At 41.7% G+C, this 19,407-nt stretch overlaps 2 protein-coding genes across 2 annotated transcripts in view; one reads left to right on the top strand and one right to left on the bottom strand.

Moving 5' to 3' along the window:
• The window catches only part of CNN3 (calponin 3), a 27,209-nt gene extending 8,147 nt beyond the window's left edge, over positions 1-19,062 (top strand). The window contains exons 2-7 of the mRNA XM_027114400.1: positions 12,615-12,736; positions 12,944-13,010; positions 13,831-13,968; positions 14,317-14,433; positions 16,481-16,627; positions 17,948-19,062. Of these exons, the coding sequence (XP_026970201.1) occupies positions 12,615-12,736; positions 12,944-13,010; positions 13,831-13,968; positions 14,317-14,433; positions 16,481-16,627; positions 17,948-18,289 (933 nt within the window). The 3' untranslated portion in view covers positions 18,290-19,062. The remainder of the gene's footprint in view (positions 1-12,614; positions 12,737-12,943; positions 13,011-13,830; positions 13,969-14,316; positions 14,434-16,480; positions 16,628-17,947) is intronic.
• The window catches only part of SLC44A3 (solute carrier family 44 member 3), a 93,671-nt gene continuing 83,814 nt past the window's right edge, over positions 9,551-19,407 (bottom strand). The window contains exon 16 of the mRNA XM_027114388.1: positions 9,551-10,100. The gene's annotated coding sequence lies outside the window, so the exon portion shown is untranslated. The remainder of the gene's footprint in view (positions 10,101-19,407) is intronic.

Raw genomic sequence — 19,407 nt, 5'->3', positions numbered from 1 at the left:
CACACACACACACACACACACACACACACACACACACACACACACACAAACACACACACACACACACAGGTGTGGGCTTTGCCAGTCAGGCTTTCGTTCCTAAATTTCTTCCTCTGTGGGCTTCGTTTTTCCATTTTCTTTTCCTCCTTTCAGTGACAACTCTGCTATTGACATCCTCTTCTGCAGTCGGTCTTACAGCATTTTCTAAAACATGCGTGCGGTAGGAAGCTACTTTTTATAGGGGCCAGGGGAAGAATTAAAGTCTGAGGCATCTCTGCCAAATCTCTTACTGTGAACTTTTGAACCATGCTGGCAACGCCCTTTGAGACTACAGATTCCGGGGCTGGTTTGAATCAAAGCCGCAGCAAGTTCACGGTGTATCGGTCTGCTACAGTGATGGTGGTGGTGGTTACTTTTGGTTGCGCTCTCATTTCTCCATGAGTTGGAAGGACTTTATGTTAAGCCACAGTGTCTAAGGCACCACCCTGTTCCTGGTTCTTGATCCTCTGTCTGCAAGCGGCGTAGTTGCCTGTGCTGTATTCTCTGTGTATAGCTTAGAGTTCCTATCTCCATTTGGTTAAAGGGGTGGGGTGAGTGGGAGAACGTCCAGTGGTGGAAAAGCCTTAGACTTCGGAGCCAGACCTGGGTCTGAATCCCTGCTGAGCCCATGACCATGGACAGGTCACCTCTGCATGAAGATGATGCATCTACCTTGGGATGCCACCTTCCTTGCCTATGAGAACCTCTTCTCTTTTTTGATCCTTATTTTGTGAATGAAATATTTGTCAGGAAGAATGCAAACCGTACCAAAATACAAAAGTAAAGAAGGGAAAGCATCCTGCATCCCTTACCCCTACCCAACTGCTTGTACAACTTTAAATATCATTTGAACATTTTAGAAAGTGAATTAAGGTTTACTGTGTGGATTTCCACTACATATTTATTCATTACTTCCCTACTGGTGGATATTGTCGTAAAACGTACTTGTGTGGAAAAGTGTGTAAGGTTAGACCTAACATTTAAATGTGTTTATAGGTATTACCAACTTGCTGTCTAAACAGTTGTATAGTTCCCACCAAAGGTTCAGAAGAGAAGGAAGATCTCCTCTTGATGTTAAGAACAAATAAAACTATCAAAGCAGCCTTGTCAAAATTCAAGTCACTTGCTTTAGTTCTTTATTTTCAAGTCTTGAGTCAGTGACATTTGTGACCCCTACGCCATCTGTCACCCCCACCAGACTCAAGTGGGAGTTGGCAATGAGATGAGGCCAAAGAATGGGGCGAGGGCAACTCTTACAAATTATATGATGAGATAATTTTTTAAATAGAAAGCTCAGACAGCATCACAATGACCTCTTATCAAAATAGCTATCAAATAGTAGTATCAAGTAAATGGTTTTTACAGTATATTGGATTTGAAAGAGGAAATCTTTCTAGTATGTGGACAGAAGTGGCCAGCAAAGTGTAGATAGAAGGTTAGGGGTGGACATTTATTGAGTTCTTAAGATTTATGTAAATTAAGTCATTGATTCTTCTCAGCAGCTTCTGATGGAAGCGCTATTAATGATCTCTGATTTACTGGTGAGGAAACTGAGGCATGGTGGAGATGGAATTCTAAACAGAGCATTCAGTTCCAGAGCCCACGCCCCTAACCATTTTAATTTGAGGCCAGAACTCGGGGAATCGGCATCTTTCAGGGGAGGAGGAGAAGGCAGACCAGAGAGGGAAGCTCCAGCTCCTTTAACAAGAAGCCAGAGGGAAGAGAGACGGGAGGGGGCCCCAGGAGTGCTGCAGAGAGGCCAGGAAGAGGAAACAGGCCACTGGACTTGGCCACAGAGAGATCACTGGTGACCTTTTAAGAGATTGTTTTCAGTAGAGCAAATTTCCGGTGGGGGTTAGGAAGGAGTAATAAGTGAGGAAATGGAGAGGTTTGTCTTGAAATAAAAGAGAAACAGGACAGTGTTTGAGGCTGGCAGAAGGTTCAAAGATGTGCTTGTTTCAGACAAGATAGGGGGTAGTCTGTGCCCACTGACGGACCAAATAAAGGAAGGGCTCGATACACAGGGTGGGTGGGAGCAAAGCAGCAAAGAAGCTTCTTCGCCATGAAAAGTTGGGAAAGGAAAAGGAACAGGAAGACAGAACTGAGGTGGATAAGACATCCCCTTTTTCCCCTTTTCTGTTGCAAGTGCTGTGTTCCTCTTTGCATGGAACCACTGATGTATGATGGTGTATGCAGCCAGGGGTAGGATGAGAGGGTCCAGGCCAAGGCCTGCTCGTGGAATACACTGTTGATTCAGTTGCTTCTCTCTGCTGAGTCCTGCTGGGGCCCCTTTGCAGCCTGGGTACTGCTGTCTCCTCAGTCCCTCGGCCCTTGACCTGGAAAGGATGCGAAGCTGGGCTTATTTTGTTCTTTGTGCTTGGGTGTCCCCTAGCAAGCCTTCATGACATCATATCCCGGGGACCTTGGTGTTACGGTGCAGCACTCTGATGGAGGGTGCAATGCTTCCAGAGACACTCACTTTCTCCCCACATTTCTGTGCTCTCAGATGACATTACAATCAGGTAAAATGTGGAGTTAGTTTTTACTGTTGAGATGTGGAGAGTAGCATGTGACCTCACTGAAATTTCACACCCTCTAGTTTTCATTGGGGAGAAAACAGCAGTGATATCTAGCACAGTTAATACCTCTGTAAAACTCCATTGAAATCTCTCTAGCCAGCATCTATCCTACATTTAAAAGGAGGTGTTTCAATTCTGTTCTTCACTGGTTGGATAAAGCCATCTCTCCTATGGGCCGACTCAGCTGTAGTAAGCAGAAGAGGGTCCCCAAGAGGAGCTCCAGATGTACTGAAAGCTGACTGAGATGCTGGGGTCTGTTCCTCCTTTGGCCCCCTTTCCACCCTCATCTCATCAGTAGTTCAGAGTCAGGGGGCAATGTGTGTTTTGACTCTGTTCTGGGGTAGACAGCTGGGAGCACTTGGATGAATGTGGTCAGTGGTCTGGGAGCGGAAAGGGTTTCCCAGCTCCAGAGAGATGAGTTTACGGTTGACACTTGGGACAGTGGGGGTGGATTTCATGCCTTCTTCCTCAGGTCATAATGGACTCCGAGACTCATCCTATGAAGCAGACTTGCCAAGTAATCGCTGAGGAATGAATAGACATTCCCAAGCTACTGCCATGATTTTCCTTGTAATTATGGAAAAAGAAAGGAAGATTTTTCAGTGCTATTCACATGCCCAACTCAGATTATTTAGGAGGCATCTAGAGTCCTGCTGAGGAGACAAGTGTTGAAAACCTGGATAGCAGCAAAAAATCTGGTGGATACCTGCAAATACTGTGATGAGTGAGGTGTAGACCCTTAAATATTCTAGAGGTGAGGCAAAGCAAACAAAAACTTGAAGAGCATCTCTGTTTTCCTTTATCTCTGGGGGCTTTCATTAAGATCCCCTTTCTGCAAGATCTCTACAGTGACATAAAATTCAAGACCCAGCCGGCCTCCTTCCCGAGTGAGAGGATGTCCTCCAGCAAGCTTTCTCATGGGTCTCCTTCCCACCGTTGCTGCATTGGCACACGTGCTCTCTCCTCTCCTGTCTGCCTCTCTGGTCGGCTCCCTAGGATTTCTGAGTTTTTATCCGTGGTCTGCCCTATGTGTGGCATTCAGAATTTCTGTGTGACTTCCATCTAAGTAGTTAGATGGTACTAAGCTGTTTCTCCTGCCCCCAAAGTCCCTTCTAGGCCATATGTAGCCATTCCTGGCTGACCAGTCTCTCATGATAGGCTGCGTATGATTCTCCTAATCTTTTCTGCACCCAGTTTGCTCCTTCTCAAAACTGATGCCAGTTTGTAAATGTCCCCTTTTAGAGTGTGGCCCACAGAATTGACTACTAGGTTGCAGTGGGATTATTAACTAGCTCCTTTGTTTGACTACAAAGCACTAACTCATTCTGTTTTGATCAATGCCATCACCTGGTGAGGTGGTTCGAAGGAGGATTCCAATCCTTGCTTTGGCAAGTTGATTTTCTGAGTCTAGAGGTGACTAATTGCCTAAGATTTTATAGTTCACATACTCCTCTCACACCTGTTTCATTTAAATAATTCTTTCCTTGATTACCTCATGAGGCTGTTTCCATCAAACAAATAAGATGAGCAGTAGTATTTTATAAATAATTGTAGACCTGTGCAGACCAAGATAGCATTCGCTTTTTTAGGCTCACTGAGTAAGCATTACTAGTTAGTTCTAGAACGTTGGACAGGATCTTACATGTGTCTTGAAGAATTTGTTTTATTAAGCTAGGATCTTTCTGAATCTTGTTTCTTTTTAACTATTCCCAATTTATTTTTTATAAGTTTATTAAGTATGCCCGACAGTTTCAAATTGTTAGCTACCAGAACAGAAGAGCACAGATCTAAATCTAAGCCTCCGGGTACACATCCCTAGGAGCTCCTCCCACCTTGACGTAGATCAGCACAGTGGGCATGGTTGTTCCTTCTGACCAGGCCCTACTTCTAGGGTTACGAAACTGGACTTCAGGAGTGCCATAGACATAAGGGACTTTTATCAGAAGGTAAAACAGATATGTCCCTAGTGATCCATCTAAGATGAGATCTAGGAGATGTGACGCCCATAAAAACCAAGCATTCAAATGCAGATGCCTTTCCGTAACAAGAGAGATCTTTAGATCTGTGGCATTTCCCTAGTCTGGTAATGCTATCGGTAAATAAAAAATCATTTACTGAGTACCCGCTATGGGTCAGGCATGGGCTCTAGGGGTAGAAAGATGAATGAAGCCTGTTTTGCCCTCAAGAAGACATAGGCAGGTGTTCTTGGATATGCCTCACATACCTACCCTGGCTCCTGGTGATGACCCCCCCCCCCCCCGCCGAGTGCACACCCTCTCTCTGTAGTCCACTCGAATATGACAGCCAGGTTCTTCAGCCTGTAGTGGAGACACCCTTGGCTTCGGGTGGGAGTGGGGAGGAGTGGGCCCCTCTCTAGGTTCCTGTTACTACTGTTTGCCAAGATTTCTCACATTGTGAGCTATTCAATGTGCACATCTTTATTAATCATTATTTCTGGGTCTCGATTTTTCTGGGAATCCAGCCTCTATGATTACTTCCTCATTGTTTAAGTTTCAGCTTTCAAAATCCACCTTTAACTATGTATGTTCTAAGCTTTGTGGTCTGATGGTCATTTTCTACATAGAGAAGACAAAGTTGACCTTCTCTTGTTTCTGCATTTTTCCTGCCGTTTGTTAGTCACAGTATTTGCTTTAGACACTGGACCAACTCCTCTTAAGTTATTTTAACATCTTTCATTTCTTGTTAGATTCACAATATTCATGCATTGAGCCATAGTATCGTTGTATTTATTTGACTATACATGTTTGGAGGGAAAAATTTGCTGATACCTTGATCTGAAGATGTGGCCGTACCTCTCAGAGAAGGGCCAACATTTAAAATGCCCTTAGACGTCACTCTGGTTTACCCCAGGCAGATGTGATTTTCTCTAGTTTTGGAATATATAGTCATTTCCTCTCAAATACTTAGTAAGTTCATGCCATAGAATGAGTCTCAGATTCTATAGTGAACTTGAAGAAGGCACGCAATCTACCTTGACATCAATGTAAAGTGATTTTCTCTAGAATTCCTACCCCCTACTCCCCATAAAATACAAACCCACTTTTAATTTTTTTAATTAAAAATTTTTTTTCCAGTTTAAAGAAAAAATATATATTAAAAATACAATTGCTCTCTGATCCCATTCTTTCTTCCCTGTAGAAACTGCTGTCTTACATTTGGTATTTACTATTCCCACAGGATCTGATTTTAATCCAGTGTTTAAAGTTGATGATAGTAGACTGAACATTTGTACTAGCTACTTCTTTTTTTTCTTTAATTTTATACTTTTTATTATTATTTATTTTAAAAGTTAAAAAAAATTTATACAGTTTTTAAATGTTCCTTTCCATTTACAGTTTTTACAAAATATTGGCTGTATTCCCCATGTTGTACAATACATCCTTGAGCCTTACACCCAGTAGTTTGTACCTCCCACCCCCAACCCCTAACTTGCCTCCCCCCCCCATAACTACTAGTTCTCTATGTCTGTGAGTCTGCTTCTTTTTTGACAAACTTACTTAAAAAAAAAAGTTACTTCATCTCTTTCACCAGCAGTAATCTGGAAGAGAATGAGAATTTGGGATGCAAACACAGGCAGGAAGGAGAGTGGAGGTGTGTGGTGATGGGAACGGACCGTGGGGATGGGCAGTATCTGAGGTGAGCCTGTCTGTGGCGGAATGCTTTTTGAATTGTAGACAGTAAAGGGAACAGGTTGCGGTGGGGTTTGGTTCATACCAGTTCTGTACTCAAGCTGATATAAATGGCGAGTGTTAATTCTGAGGTGTGTCAGGCACTGAGATGGGCTTCCTCCTCACAATGGCCCTGGAAGGAAGGAGACAACTTGCAAGAAATGAGGTCACCAGGGTTAAGTTACTTACTTAATGTCACTCTGGAACTGGGAACACAGTTTTTGGAAGTTTTTGAAATTTGACTTCAAAGCATGTGATCTTTGGTTTGTTGTATCCCCAACGTGAATACTTAAAACTTTGCAAAGGTATTTTACATGTTTGGAGGATCTGTTGGGGGAAGGGTTTAAGGTAGGTCAACCCTGTTAAAGCCTGTTCATTCTCTTGCGTGAGATATCAACAAGGACAAGTGATAAAGCAAAGGAAGGGAAGCGGCATCTTGATATTTCAGATGGAAATTTACCATTCGTTTCTTGTTTGAGTCTGTTGTGGACCCAGTCTTTCTAGTCTCCCCTTATTTTAAATACCCTACTTTATTCTTTTTTTGACAAATAACACACCTTATTTAATATTTGTCTCTTTCCACTAGAATGTCAGCTTTTAGGACAGAGACTTTGCCCTTGAACCATGCTTGTTACGAAGTGGCCATTTGAATGAAGGACAAAAGGAAGGAGTAATGCAGAAAGAAGTTGAAGGAGGAAACCAAGACACACAAGGATCACTTGAAAGAGAGGGAAGCTGACACTGAATATGATTTTACTCAGAGAGTTTGGGGTAATGCTGGATTATTCTGGTGGTTCAGAATGGCATCTAGTGAGAGTTCAGGCACGACTGACATTTGGGGGACACTCTTGTAACCACCAGAGACAGTAACCTGTCTGTCTGCTTCAGGTTTTAACGACTGCTGGGATAAAAAATGTATCGTGGGAAGGAATATAGAGGAAAGACATGTCTTAATTCCTTAGCAGACTCTGCAATATCCTGGGTGTAAGCCAGCTGTCAGACAGTTCTCGTACATATGTGATCATCACTCAGCCTCATGCCAGGTACAGCCCCCTCTTTCTACTAAATCGCGTCTTGGCCAAACGCTCCATAGAACAGTGTGGAACAGCACACTGGGTCAGTCTGTGGAGATGTTTTTGAAGCTCGGTTTCCCTCATTACTCAGTATCCCCTCTTAGGGATTCTGCGAGGGAAACTTCTCAGACCTCAGCGCCAGGCAGGGCTGGGCAATTCTTAACAGCCAGAAGGAGCGGGCTTTTATCTGATCTAGTGTCTCCCTTTACTGCTAGGAAGTTTAGGCCCTCAGGGCTTGTGTTGTTGAAGGGGATCTTTTTCTAGTGCTGTTTTGTACACGATTCACTGTAAGACATGTGCATGTGGTCTGGAAGAAGACTTGGCAGACGGGAAGGAGCTTACTTCTGGGGAGGTGGGAAAGGGAGTAGGATTTGGAGGAGGGGTGAAGAGAGACCTGTGCTTTTTTGCTCTGTCTAGTGTTTCGCAACTTTGTTTTCCGCATCTCTTTCCCAAAGAGCCTTTTTTTAGACGTTTTTCCTAATTGCCTCCCGACCCCCACCAAATTTAAAACAAAGGAACAGAGTTTGTTGGGGAGGGTCACAAATTATTGTAATATCTAAGGTGGTCTTCACTCCCTTGGGGGGCAGTATCACCCCCACTGAGAACACGTGCTCTACATACTTATACCTGTTTAATTTTTTAAAAACAAGTGCTATGGGACTTCCCTGGTGGCACAGTGGTTGAGAGTCCACCTGCCAATGCAGGGGACACGGGTTCGAGCCCTGGTCCAGGAAGACCCCACATGCTGCAGAGCAACTGAGCCCGTGTGCCACAACTACTGAGCCTGCGCTCTAGAGCCCGCGAGCCACAGCTGCTGAAGCCCACGTGCCACAACTACTGAAGCCCACGTGCCTAAAGCCCGTGCTCCGCAACGAGAAGCCACCGCAGTGAGAAGCCCGCGCGCCGCAACAAAGAGTAGCCCCCGCTCGCTGCAACGAGAGAAAGCCCACGCGCAGCAACGAAGAGCCAACGCAGCCAAAAATAAATAAAATAAATAAATTTATTTTTTAAAAAAGAGGTCCTCAACAGGTGGCCTAAAAAAATAAATAAAAATAAACAAGTGCTATTTTAGAAATCCAGAAGAAAGGCCTTTGTACTGGAGGGTGACTCCAGACTGGTGCTCTTAGCTGCTCTGAGGAGAATGCAGGGACGAGCAGAGGCTGCAGCCCCTCTGGGCATGGGCCCTGGGCTCAGAAGCACTGGATGGCAGGAGATGGTCAATCCCATCAGATGCCCTAGAGGCTTTTTTCTTAGTCTTCATTTCTTTGCTTTTTTATTGTATTGCGGGGGGGGGGGGGGGGGGCGTTTGGTGAGCTTTAGCGAAAAGCCTCTAGCAGGTGTTCTCAGCGACCACACAAAAATCATTTGCAAGTGTGTCTTGATGTGAGAAGAGTTGGGAGGCCCCGCTGCAGAGAATTCGTGGGTGATTAGGCAAGGAGGCAGGGCCATGTGAGGAAGAAGGGGCTGCTGTGGACTTGAACGCATCAGGCAGAAATTCTGAAATCCACTTAGGAGGGTCAAATAAAATAAATCTTAAAGAATAGTAAAGAAGTGAATGTTTATAAACAACTTGGAGGAGTGATTTTTAAACAGACTGGAGTGAAATTTCCATGCGGTGCTAATGAGATAAGATTAAGTAATTTTTGAAGCTAACTTTCTTGTTCTGAGGAGGAAATACCTGCATTTACTTCCTGCCTGATGTTCAGTAATTAAGGCTTTTTAGATGAAAATAGTAAATAAAGTTTATTGGCCAAAGCTTACATTTATTTTTAATTGCTCTCAGTCCCTTGATTTTAAAAGATGTGTATAACAAACAATTTAAAAATAACCTGTGTAGTTAAAGAATATAATTATGTTAGCTTGGGTTGTATTCTAGTATACATCTAAAGGAAACTTATGATTTCTGTATCCTATGGAGCAGAGCTGCAGGCCAGAAGCCAAGAGACAACTTGAAATAGATTTTTTTCCCTAGATGATTTTGAAGAATTTTTTTCTTTTTTAATTTTGAACTTAAAAAAAAAAAAAAAAAAAAAAGGACGGGCTTCCCGGGTGGCGCAGTGGTTGAGAGTCCGCCTGCCGATGCAGGGGACACGGGTTCGTGCCCTGGTCCGGGAAGATCCCACATGCCGTGGAGCGGCTAGGCCCGTGAGCCATGGCCGCTGAGCCTGCGCGTCCGGAGCCTGTGCTCCGCAACGGGAGAGGCCACAACAGTGAGAGGCCCGCGTACCGAAAAAAACAAATAAATAAATAAATTCTAAAAAAAGGACACATTCCTAAATCTTGAATTCTATTTAGCTGACGTGACTTCAGAAAACTCACTTATTAGCAGTATTTGGGTAGAAAAATCCTTGCTGCTCCTTCACTTAAAGGAAAACTCTAAGTCAAAACCAGTATGATGTGGAAGCATACCTAGTTTTCATTTTTAGTTTACCACCTGGTCTCTTGGCTTTGCATGTACGTGCTTAAGAATTTTTTCTGTGCATGTGCTATTACATTAAGTCTCAGAGACGGAGTCAGTGAGCCACCCAGAGCCCCACGTTTAACTAGTCAGAGTCAGGGTTTGAACCTGGGTTCATCTGAGTACAGCCCTTGATTTTTCTTTCATCATTCCCTTGATTAGAACAGTGAACAGAGAAGATGAAAATTCTCCCTGGCGTTCCTACTTGGATATTTCATGTTAGATCTGTAATCACTCCGTGGTTTGGGGCACGGCACCGAACCTGTCAGAAACATTTTGAACAAAGGAAACATAAATATGCTTTTATGCTTTTTTGGTTGAATAAAAATAAATAAAAATAATAAAAATAAAAAAATAAAAATGGTTGAGAATTACCACCACCACTAACCAACACCCCTCCAAGAAAGACAAAACTCCTCCAACATAACTTCCAACTCAACATTTGAAAAAATGAAGAGAAAGAATTTCTTTACAATTTCTGCTGATTGACCAAGTTATTTAACACACAGCTTAGAATGGGAGGAGACCTAGTACCCTTATTCAGCCAGCCTTCCTGTCGTACAGACAGGAACAGGTTCGGAAGTGAGACGAATGAACCGGTGTCCCATGGCAAGATGGGGGGAGCCAGGCTCTAGCCAAGGCAGAGCCCCTCCTACCCTAGCATATTGTGTTTCTTTAGATTTATTGAAATGCATCTCCTAGTTGAGACTGCTTTGCTTTCGGAAAAAATTCAACTCACTCTTAGATATTGCTTTTCATAGCTGATGCTTAAGGAGTACTACTTCCTACTTTTCTTCCTTGCCTGTGCCTTTCTGTTTCCCCCTACCCCCACATTCATATAGAGAGAATTTCTTTTTCTAGCCACCTAGAACAAGACTCCAGTGTGAAAATATAGCCATCTTAAAATTTTTCTAATGTATTATTTATCCGTTTTCTAAAGGTGCCGTATGTAAGTGGATGCGTTTGATGTGTTGAGGAGGTACATTATCCAGGACTGTTGTCTGGGATGTAATAGGAACGATGGCTCCCTCCTGTGCACCAGAGGCTGTGAGTCCCTGTGGCAGAAGCTTCGCGCATCACTACCTCCTCCTTCCCTGTCCACACATCCAGATGCCAGTGTAACTCAGACTGGCGGGAAGTCAGAATAGATGTGCGATTTTTAGGGGTTGGGGGTCCCCGGAGCAGGAAATTAACACATTAACATTTTGCCTGATCTCTCTCATAAACTAACCTCCAAGCCAAAACTTGATCCGGGAAACATTGCACAGTGTTAGTTATCTTAACATGAAAATATAAACGCACTGAATTTCCATTTGTGATGCTGGTTGAGTAAATCTACAGCTTAAATAAATTATCCATTATTCTTCAGAGGTGTAGAGCCATTTCTCTAACTTGGAAAGCAGTGCACACGGTGAGGACTTGCTGTCTCCTTAAATGACACAGCACTTGGTGAAGTCATTTGCCCTCTGGTGAAGCAGAGGCCCCTCCTCCACACTTGGTGGGAGGCAGGGGGAAGGTTTCCTCTGTGACTGGGGTAGACTGGAACTTGGAGGGCCTCTCCATGACGAAAATGTCCTCATGCCATCTCATTTCTTTCGGTAATTAAACCTAATCGTGTGTTACAGAAGCAAACATTTCTACTGATTATTTCCATTTCCAGCAACGCTGCCACCCTGCAGCTGACTCCTAAGCTCACCGTGATTACCGTCCCCCTGGGCATTGTCTGTGGCTTGTTGGCACTTTCACCTGTGCTAATGAGAAGAAAAATGACACATAATCTTTCCTTCTTCCCAGGCGTGTTCTTCTCCTTAATAACTCTGATTGATAAGGACTGACCCTGGGACGAGGAATAGCATAAGAACTTGAGCGTGTGATCTTTAACAGTACTTAAATTGTATTATTATTTTTTAATTGAGGTTTATGGTCTTATTATGAAGGGATCTTTCAAAACCCGTGTTTAGCAGGTAGTTTTAGCATGTATGATAGTAAAGCATCTGTGTTGGTAATGTTGCCTTTATCGTAGAATTCTGTAAGTAAAGCGTTAACAACTTTTAATTTTATTAAATGTTTGGGTGTTGGATGCAATGCTGGGTAGGTGCTAAGGGTCCAAAAGCGAATCAAATGCTTTTCCTTCCTGTGAGGAGTCTAATATGACACAGACTATACATAAGCAGAATTTCAGTATTCTAGTGTAAGTACAATAATTATTACAAGGAAAGCGTGTGTGTGTGTGTGTGTGTGTGTGTGTGCGCGCGCGCGCGTGTAGGGTGCAGTGTGTATTTGGCTGAAAAGAAGGCATAGAAACACCAGAGCTTTCCAGGCAACAAAACTACTAGACTGGTAGGTATTGCAATACTGTGTAAAATAGTTGGATGTATCAGGAACCTGCCAGTCTCACTCCCTCTCACTCTTTTTTGGAATGTGGTAACTGATGACTTAATCTTTAACGTTTCCTGTGGCTGCTGCCATATTGTAATGCACTATTAGCCCCTGTCACTTCCTCTCATGAATGGGAATCTGTTTTATCTTGATCCATATTTTCTCCCCCTTAGTCCCAGCTTCCCTCCATGTGTTGCTCAAAATGTGTATGACACCTCCTTAACCAAAAACATTTATTAGTTACTGAAGCTGTAATGGTTAGGTTCGCCAGTGAACTCCAATGAGTGTAATTTACTGCAGGTCACAGCTGTGGTCTTAATGGATCATTAAACCAGAAGAAGCCAGCAGTTCCGGGTGCTTTAGTGAAACTTCTAAAGTTAGTTAACTTGTATTTCAGATTGCTTCCAAGTATGATCATCAGGCAGAAGAAGATCTTCGCAATTGGATAGAAGAGGTGACCGGCATGAGCATTGGCACCAACTTTCAGCTGGGCCTAAAAGATGGCATAATCCTCTGCGAGTGAGTTTTGGTCCTGATGTGGCCACTCTTCCAGTCCTTTCCACAGGCCTCTGTCTTGCCCACCTTGCCAGTCCAGGGTGTCAGACCTTGATATTCTGCACATGTTTTTAATGCTTTCCTTTACTGATGTCAGAAGAACCAACTTTACATTCCAGTCCTTGTTTGTTGTTCCAATAAATATGGTATCACTTATGCTTTTCTTTTCAGACTCATAAACAAGCTACAGCCAGGCTCAGTGAAGAAGGTCAACGAGTCCTCATTAAACTGGCCTCAGGTAACAGCCAAACCAGCAACCCCTGATTCCAGTCGGTTACTCTTTATGCAGTGAGAACTTGATAACAATTTTAAAATAGACATTTCAGCAGAAATTTGTGCACATGACTATGTTGTTTTTTACAATGTTATTTTTAATGTTTCCGTAATTACTTACAATTAGTTCTGTGATTATTAGATATTTAGCTTAGACGTTTTCTTATTATGTATTTAGTCTGTGTACTCTCAGAGAGGATTTGACACAGCTTACACAGAGAAATACAACCTATGGTCTGGGTCCTAGAACATAGGATAAATGAAGGAAAAAGCAAGGAATTTAACATAACAACTAAGGGTTGACTGTAGAGCACTGTATTAAGCACAGTCTTAGTTCATGAATGTGTATGATAAGTAAAATTGGATATTTTGTCTTGAGCATATGCTTTGAGTTATGAGGATAAACATTTAGTAACCACACATTTTTTTAATTAAAATTTAAACATAATAAATTGTGGATTAATTTTGTACCTTTTGACAGAGAAAATTCCAGCCCTGGATAGGTCAGACACAGAATTCTTTAAAACATGCAAGGAAGATCTTGACTTTAAAGAACTGAAAAAACTTGACTGCTTAAAAATATTAAAAAGACCATTATGTGACCAACTATGAAAATACTCGTCCTTTTCCAGAGAGAGCTACACACACCGTGTATCTGGTTGAGAATCCTTGCCAAGTAGCTTTCTGCCTGGCATCTTGTACCCAGTCATAAAGCCTTAGAATTCTTAGACAATATGAATGTCAGTATTTAGCTCCAAAAGTTGTATGCTTTCTTTTCTTTATAGTTGGAGAATATTGGCAACTTTATCAAAGCTATTCAGGCTTATGGTATGAAGCCACATGACATATTTGAAGCAAATGATCTTTTTGAGAATGGAAACATGACCCAGGTTCAGACTACGCTGGTGGCCCTAGCAGGTCTGGTACGTATATGTCTTTAATGACTGGTTACAAAATTCCCCACTGTGTTGGTGATTAATTGCATCTTTGCTCTCATAGGAGTTCAGACTAGGCAGGGAGGAGCCTGTCTCTTCCGTAATTATTAGCTTTGTGGAAAGGCTGCTGACATCTGCTGCCTAGTACTGGATAGCTTAATCAGAATACTCACATTTCAGAGGTCTGGGGTGTTTTTGAATGGCTTTAGATGTGTTTTTACCCCTAGCTTGGGTCTTAAATGAAACCTTCATCTATGGACAGTATCATTTCTTTGTTGTTCCTTCTGTAAAACTCTGTTGGCAGAATCACTAGTTAGTGTGTATATTTCCGTCTAGGCTAAAACAAAAGGATTCCATACAACCATTGACATTGGAGTTAAGTATGCAGAAAAACAAACAAGACGTTTTGATGAAGGAAAATTAAAAGCTGGCCAAAGTGTAATTGGTTTGCAGGTAAGTAATGTATTGCATATCAGTTACTTATTCAATGTCATTAATTCTTACCATGCAAAGCATCTCTCGTAAGTAAGGAACAGATAGATATACTATAGTGTATATTTTGGGATGGACCTGTGGTTTATACAATTTATGTCCATTTAAAACCCATGAGACGATGATGGTCTTAGAAGAAGCCTCAGGCGTGCCATCTGACTTAGTAATTGTTTCTCCAGGAAATGATTTTTTTTCCTAATTACATTGTCCTGTTTTTTTAAGAAAATGTACTTTATAAATTCCTAAATGTTATTGACCAAATGAAGCAATTTTAGAAAACCTCAATACCATTTTTTTACCCTAGTAAAGCATGATTTATCAGTCCTGTGGAATACTTTGTTCAGTTATTTTTTTCCCTTCGTGTTGTTCCCCTGCAGAGTGTCACAAAAACACCACTGCTAAATGCCTAATATGCTAAGGGCTTTACTGTCTGATACCTGCTGGATACAATGCCTCACTGTTGACTGAGTCTACATGAGTTGGGTTTATTTATTTATTTCAGCTTTATCGGGGTATAATTGACATATGGATTTATTTTTATACAGTACAAAATCATGTCAGCGGCGAGAAATTGGAAACCTGAATTTCCAGACAGTAATCAGTTGTTTAAATTGTGAGAGCTCCATAAAAGGAACTAGTAATGAAGAAAATGATATACAAGAGTTCAAAGATTAAGGAAGACAAATCAGGTCATAAAATATTGGGTTGGCTAAGAAGTTTGTTTGGGGTTTTTCAGAAGATGTTACGAAAAACCCAAATGAACTTCTTGGCCAACCCAATACTATATAGTCAGTGTGATCCCAATTTTATTTTTTAAATGAACATGCATATTTTTGTATGTATATGTATGTGTATCTGGATATGTACACAGAAACATAAGCTAAAAAAGCTAGATGGTTGGGCTTCCCTGGTGGCGCAGGGGTTGAGAGTCTGCCTGCCGATGCAGGGGACACGGGTTTGTGCCCTGGTCCGGGAAGATCCCACATGCCGCGGAGCGGCTGGGCCCGTGAGCCATGGCCGCTGAGCCTGTGCGTCCGGAGCCTGTGCTCCTCAGCGGGAGAGGCCACGACAGTGAGAGGCCCATGTACCGCAAAAAAAAAAAAAGCTAGATGGTTATACACAAATCTTTACAATGAATGTCTAAATGGTAGGATTTCAATGATTTTTTTCCCCTCCCTTCCTTTTTGCTTATATGTGCTTTTTTTATCTTCTCCAGTGACAGGTTTGACTTGTAGTAATAAAGTTTTCCTTTAATCTTGTTTTTAAGGAAAAAAGACCAGCAGTAGAAATGTGTCCCCAACCAGTAGAAGAACAAGGTGTACTGGTTGGTCCTGAAGCCGTGTTATTCTCAGTGGGGAATAAAAGTTAATTATTATTCCTCTGAATATTGCTAAGTTCAGATTGGCCATTCTGCCCCTCTCTGACTCTGTCTAGTGACATGAGAATTAGAGGAATAAAATGTGGTTCTTTTCCCATGAAAATGTTGGTGATTTTAATGAAACTTAAGCCCTTGCTAAGCTGCCAGAGAAGACACCTGGCATTTACTGTCACATTTTATGCAAAACATGTTTGCAGTAGAAAACCGTGTTGTTTAGCCAAAGATTGCTCTGTCCCTTTAAATGGCTGAAGAAGGTACCCATAAATTTGGTTATTTGTGCTAAAGAGGGTAGAGGAAAGAGTTGGAGAGGAAATTATTCATAATTCTGCCACTGTAATAACTTTTCGTGTCTGTCCTTCTCTTTCTATGTGCATGTTTGTATCTGATGAATTATGTTGTGAGGCTTTATATCCAGTGAAGCTTTTGAAATTTTTCTTTTTAAAGTGAGCACCTTGAAATTTATTTGTAAAAGCATAGATTTTGTATCTAGTTGACTGCAACCTCAGCATTGGAAGGGACTTGTCAATTGCGTCCCTTCTAAGAAATCTCTTCAGTAGAACAGAAAGTTTTGTTTGTGTCATATATATTGGTGACTTATGATAATTAGTGATTTTATTTTTAACTTAAAAGATGGGAACCAACAAATGCGCCAGCCAAGCAGGTATGACAGCTTATGGGACTAGGAGGCATCTTTATGATCCCAAAATGCAAACTGACAAACCTTTTGATCAGACCACGATTAGTCTGCAGATGGGCACCAACAAAGGAGCCAGCCAGGTAAGCAATCCCTTTCTGTACTTGTTTCAAAGAGTACAAAAGGGCTATTTAAATTCACACTTACCTTATTCTTATTAACTGAGTCCAAAGCGGTTATTTTTTGTACGAGATATATATATATATATATGCCTTCAGGAAAGTAAGATTTGCTGAGAAAGCAAAAGAATCAAAGGGCCTTTTCTGTAGCCACACAAGTATGGTGTGGCCCATGGCTTTTATTGGCAGTTAGAACAGCTGGCCTTTCTACCTAACCAGAAGAAAAAGATATGTTTATTACAGTGTTCTTGTTCCAAATCCAAGTGAATTGCTCATTCTGATGCTTCTTTTATTTTTAAAGAAGCCCTCAACTAATTTGGTGGGTAAAATTATCTGGTGTTTTACAAAGAACTCTAGCTAGCATCATGGAAAATGTGTGAATCTAAGGAGATGGAAATACAGCATGGTGAGAATGCTAGTATTCTACCACGACACGAGATGGAAGTATTTCCTGTGAAGAATAAATAGATCACCAGCACCTCGCAAGGCGGTGTGCACATAACCATATCAGAGCGGGACATGTCTTACATCCAACAGGAGTGGGGGTAAAGTTTGAAAAAGCTTTTCATCATGACCTCATGAGGTGTGGTGGTGGTGCCCTTTATGGAATATGTCCTGCCACACGGGGCGGTGTCTCAGAGCTACCACTCAGGTTTGCTTTTTTACCGATTAAATCTGAAAGCATGTGCTTGGCATAAGTGGAGAAATGAGGTGAGTTACAGTACCCTGAAAAGGAGGGGAGTGGGAGTAGTTGTTCTGAAGTAGCTGGCTCTTTGGTGTCTCAGAGCCTTCCGAAAGACTCAAGTCCTTAAGGACTGCTCAGCATAATTTTTGTTGAATGTATTACAGACTTTTGAAACTGGTAACCTGGATAGCGTGTATGGTCATACTAGGTACTCAGATGTAGCTTTCAGGTATGCCAGCATTATGCTTTGTTTTTATATTCGTTATGTCCAGTCTTCTTATTCCAAAGTAGGTAGTATTGTCTCCATTTTGCATATGAGAAACCTAAAACTAAAAGTAAGTTAACTTGCCTGAGGCCACATAGCAATTTTATAGCAGAGCAAGGATTTGAAGTAAGGGCTGACCTTAGCTCGAAAGCCAGTGCATATTGCTTTGTAAGAGAATCAGCATCAGGATATTTTGGTAAGCTAGCTTTACCCCTGAACCGAATGAAAGTTATTAGTGTTCACATTCGATGGGAATTTCATAATTTATAAAATACAAGGAACAAGAATAGATTTTAGCTGCTGTTTTAACTTTTATACTATGTTTTAATACCAGGCGGGGATGTTAGCACCGGGTACCCGAAGAGACATCTACGATCAGAAGCTAACATTACAACCCGTGGACAACTCGACAATTTCTCTACAGATGGGTACCAACAAAGTCGCTTCCCAGAAAGGAATGAGTGTGTATGGGCTTGGGCGGCAAGTATATGATCCCAAATACTGTGCTGCTCCCACAGAACCTGTCATTCACAATGGAAGCCAAGGAACCGGAACAAATGGGTCGGAAATCAGTGATAGTGATTATCAGGCAGAATACCCAGATGAATATCATGGCGAGTACCAAGATGACTACCCCAGAGATTACCAATATGGAGACCAAGGCATTGATTATTAGATTCACAGAGGAGCTCAGTATTTAGCCCGTTGTTTTTATTCAGTGAGAACCAAGCTAGCCTTGAGTAATTTTTATCTTGTCTTCCTAAAACACTATTATGCTTATTGTACCTAAAGGAAATACTGCCTTACATACATTCCTTTTTCCTTTTTCTGCCTCTTCCCTAAATAGTTGCCTTTTAGTGCTGTAACAATTAAATCCTACAGCATAACCAATAACTCACATATGAAGTAAAAAGGAATACTGTGAAAGGGGAGTACTCTTGTACAGTCAATTCTTTTATTAAAGATCTATGCATTTTTACAATCCTCTACTTAAATTGGTATTTTCAGACGATAGGAAGCTTTGTTTTTTTTTTTTTTTACAGTTTAGTATCTGGTTTCTCCATGGAAGACTAAACTCATGCTTATAGCTAAATGTGGTCTTTGCCAACTAAATTTAAGATGCAGCATTTTAGAAATTTATATATCAATGTTTCTACAGTATTGTTTGCTAATTTTTAAATAAAGTCCTGATCAGTGTGCATTTGTGATTATATGTGTACTCATTCTTACCTAAGCCGACAAGATCTTTTCCAAGTGGTGTTTCGAAAGGAGCATGTACAAAGCTGGCCTGCAGACATCGAGGTCTGGGGGGTGCGTTTGCTCTTCCTGTTTGTGCCAATGTATCGATGTAGAGTTGCTCTGTTTTCTTCCACTGTATTTATTGCTGCATTTCTCAGCATAAACTTATCCCATTGTATTTTTTATAAATAAATATTTTTTTTGAACATTCCTACGAGCCACAGGCTGATTATTTTCTGGCTAACTTCCAGATGGGTAGAGTCAGATTTTTTTTTTAAGTATTCTTTCCCAGGTACTGTTATAAGATACTTGAACATTTCTTTACTGAATCTCTACACCAATGCACTGAGTACTTGAGAGGGAGGCTTAGAAAAACGAAGGGACCTGCCCATGGCACACAGGAAATGCCAGCCGGGATTCAAACTATCATCTGACCTTTGCTTATTCCATTGTGACTCATCTGCCTCCAGTTCATTCTAAATCCAACTTGGAATAATCTGAAAATCATCTTGGGGAACATTGGTGGGGATGGGGTGGAGCGATTTTATATTCATA

The sequence above is a fragment of the Aethalodelphis obliquidens genome, unplaced genomic scaffold (genome assembly GCF_003676395.1).
Source record: "Aethalodelphis obliquidens isolate GAN/ISIS:26980383/991018 unplaced genomic scaffold, ASM367639v1 scaffold13, whole genome shotgun sequence".
Classification (NCBI taxonomy): domain Eukaryota; kingdom Metazoa; phylum Chordata; class Mammalia; order Artiodactyla; family Delphinidae; genus Aethalodelphis; species Aethalodelphis obliquidens.
This window is presented reverse-complemented; position numbering and strand designations above follow the sequence as displayed.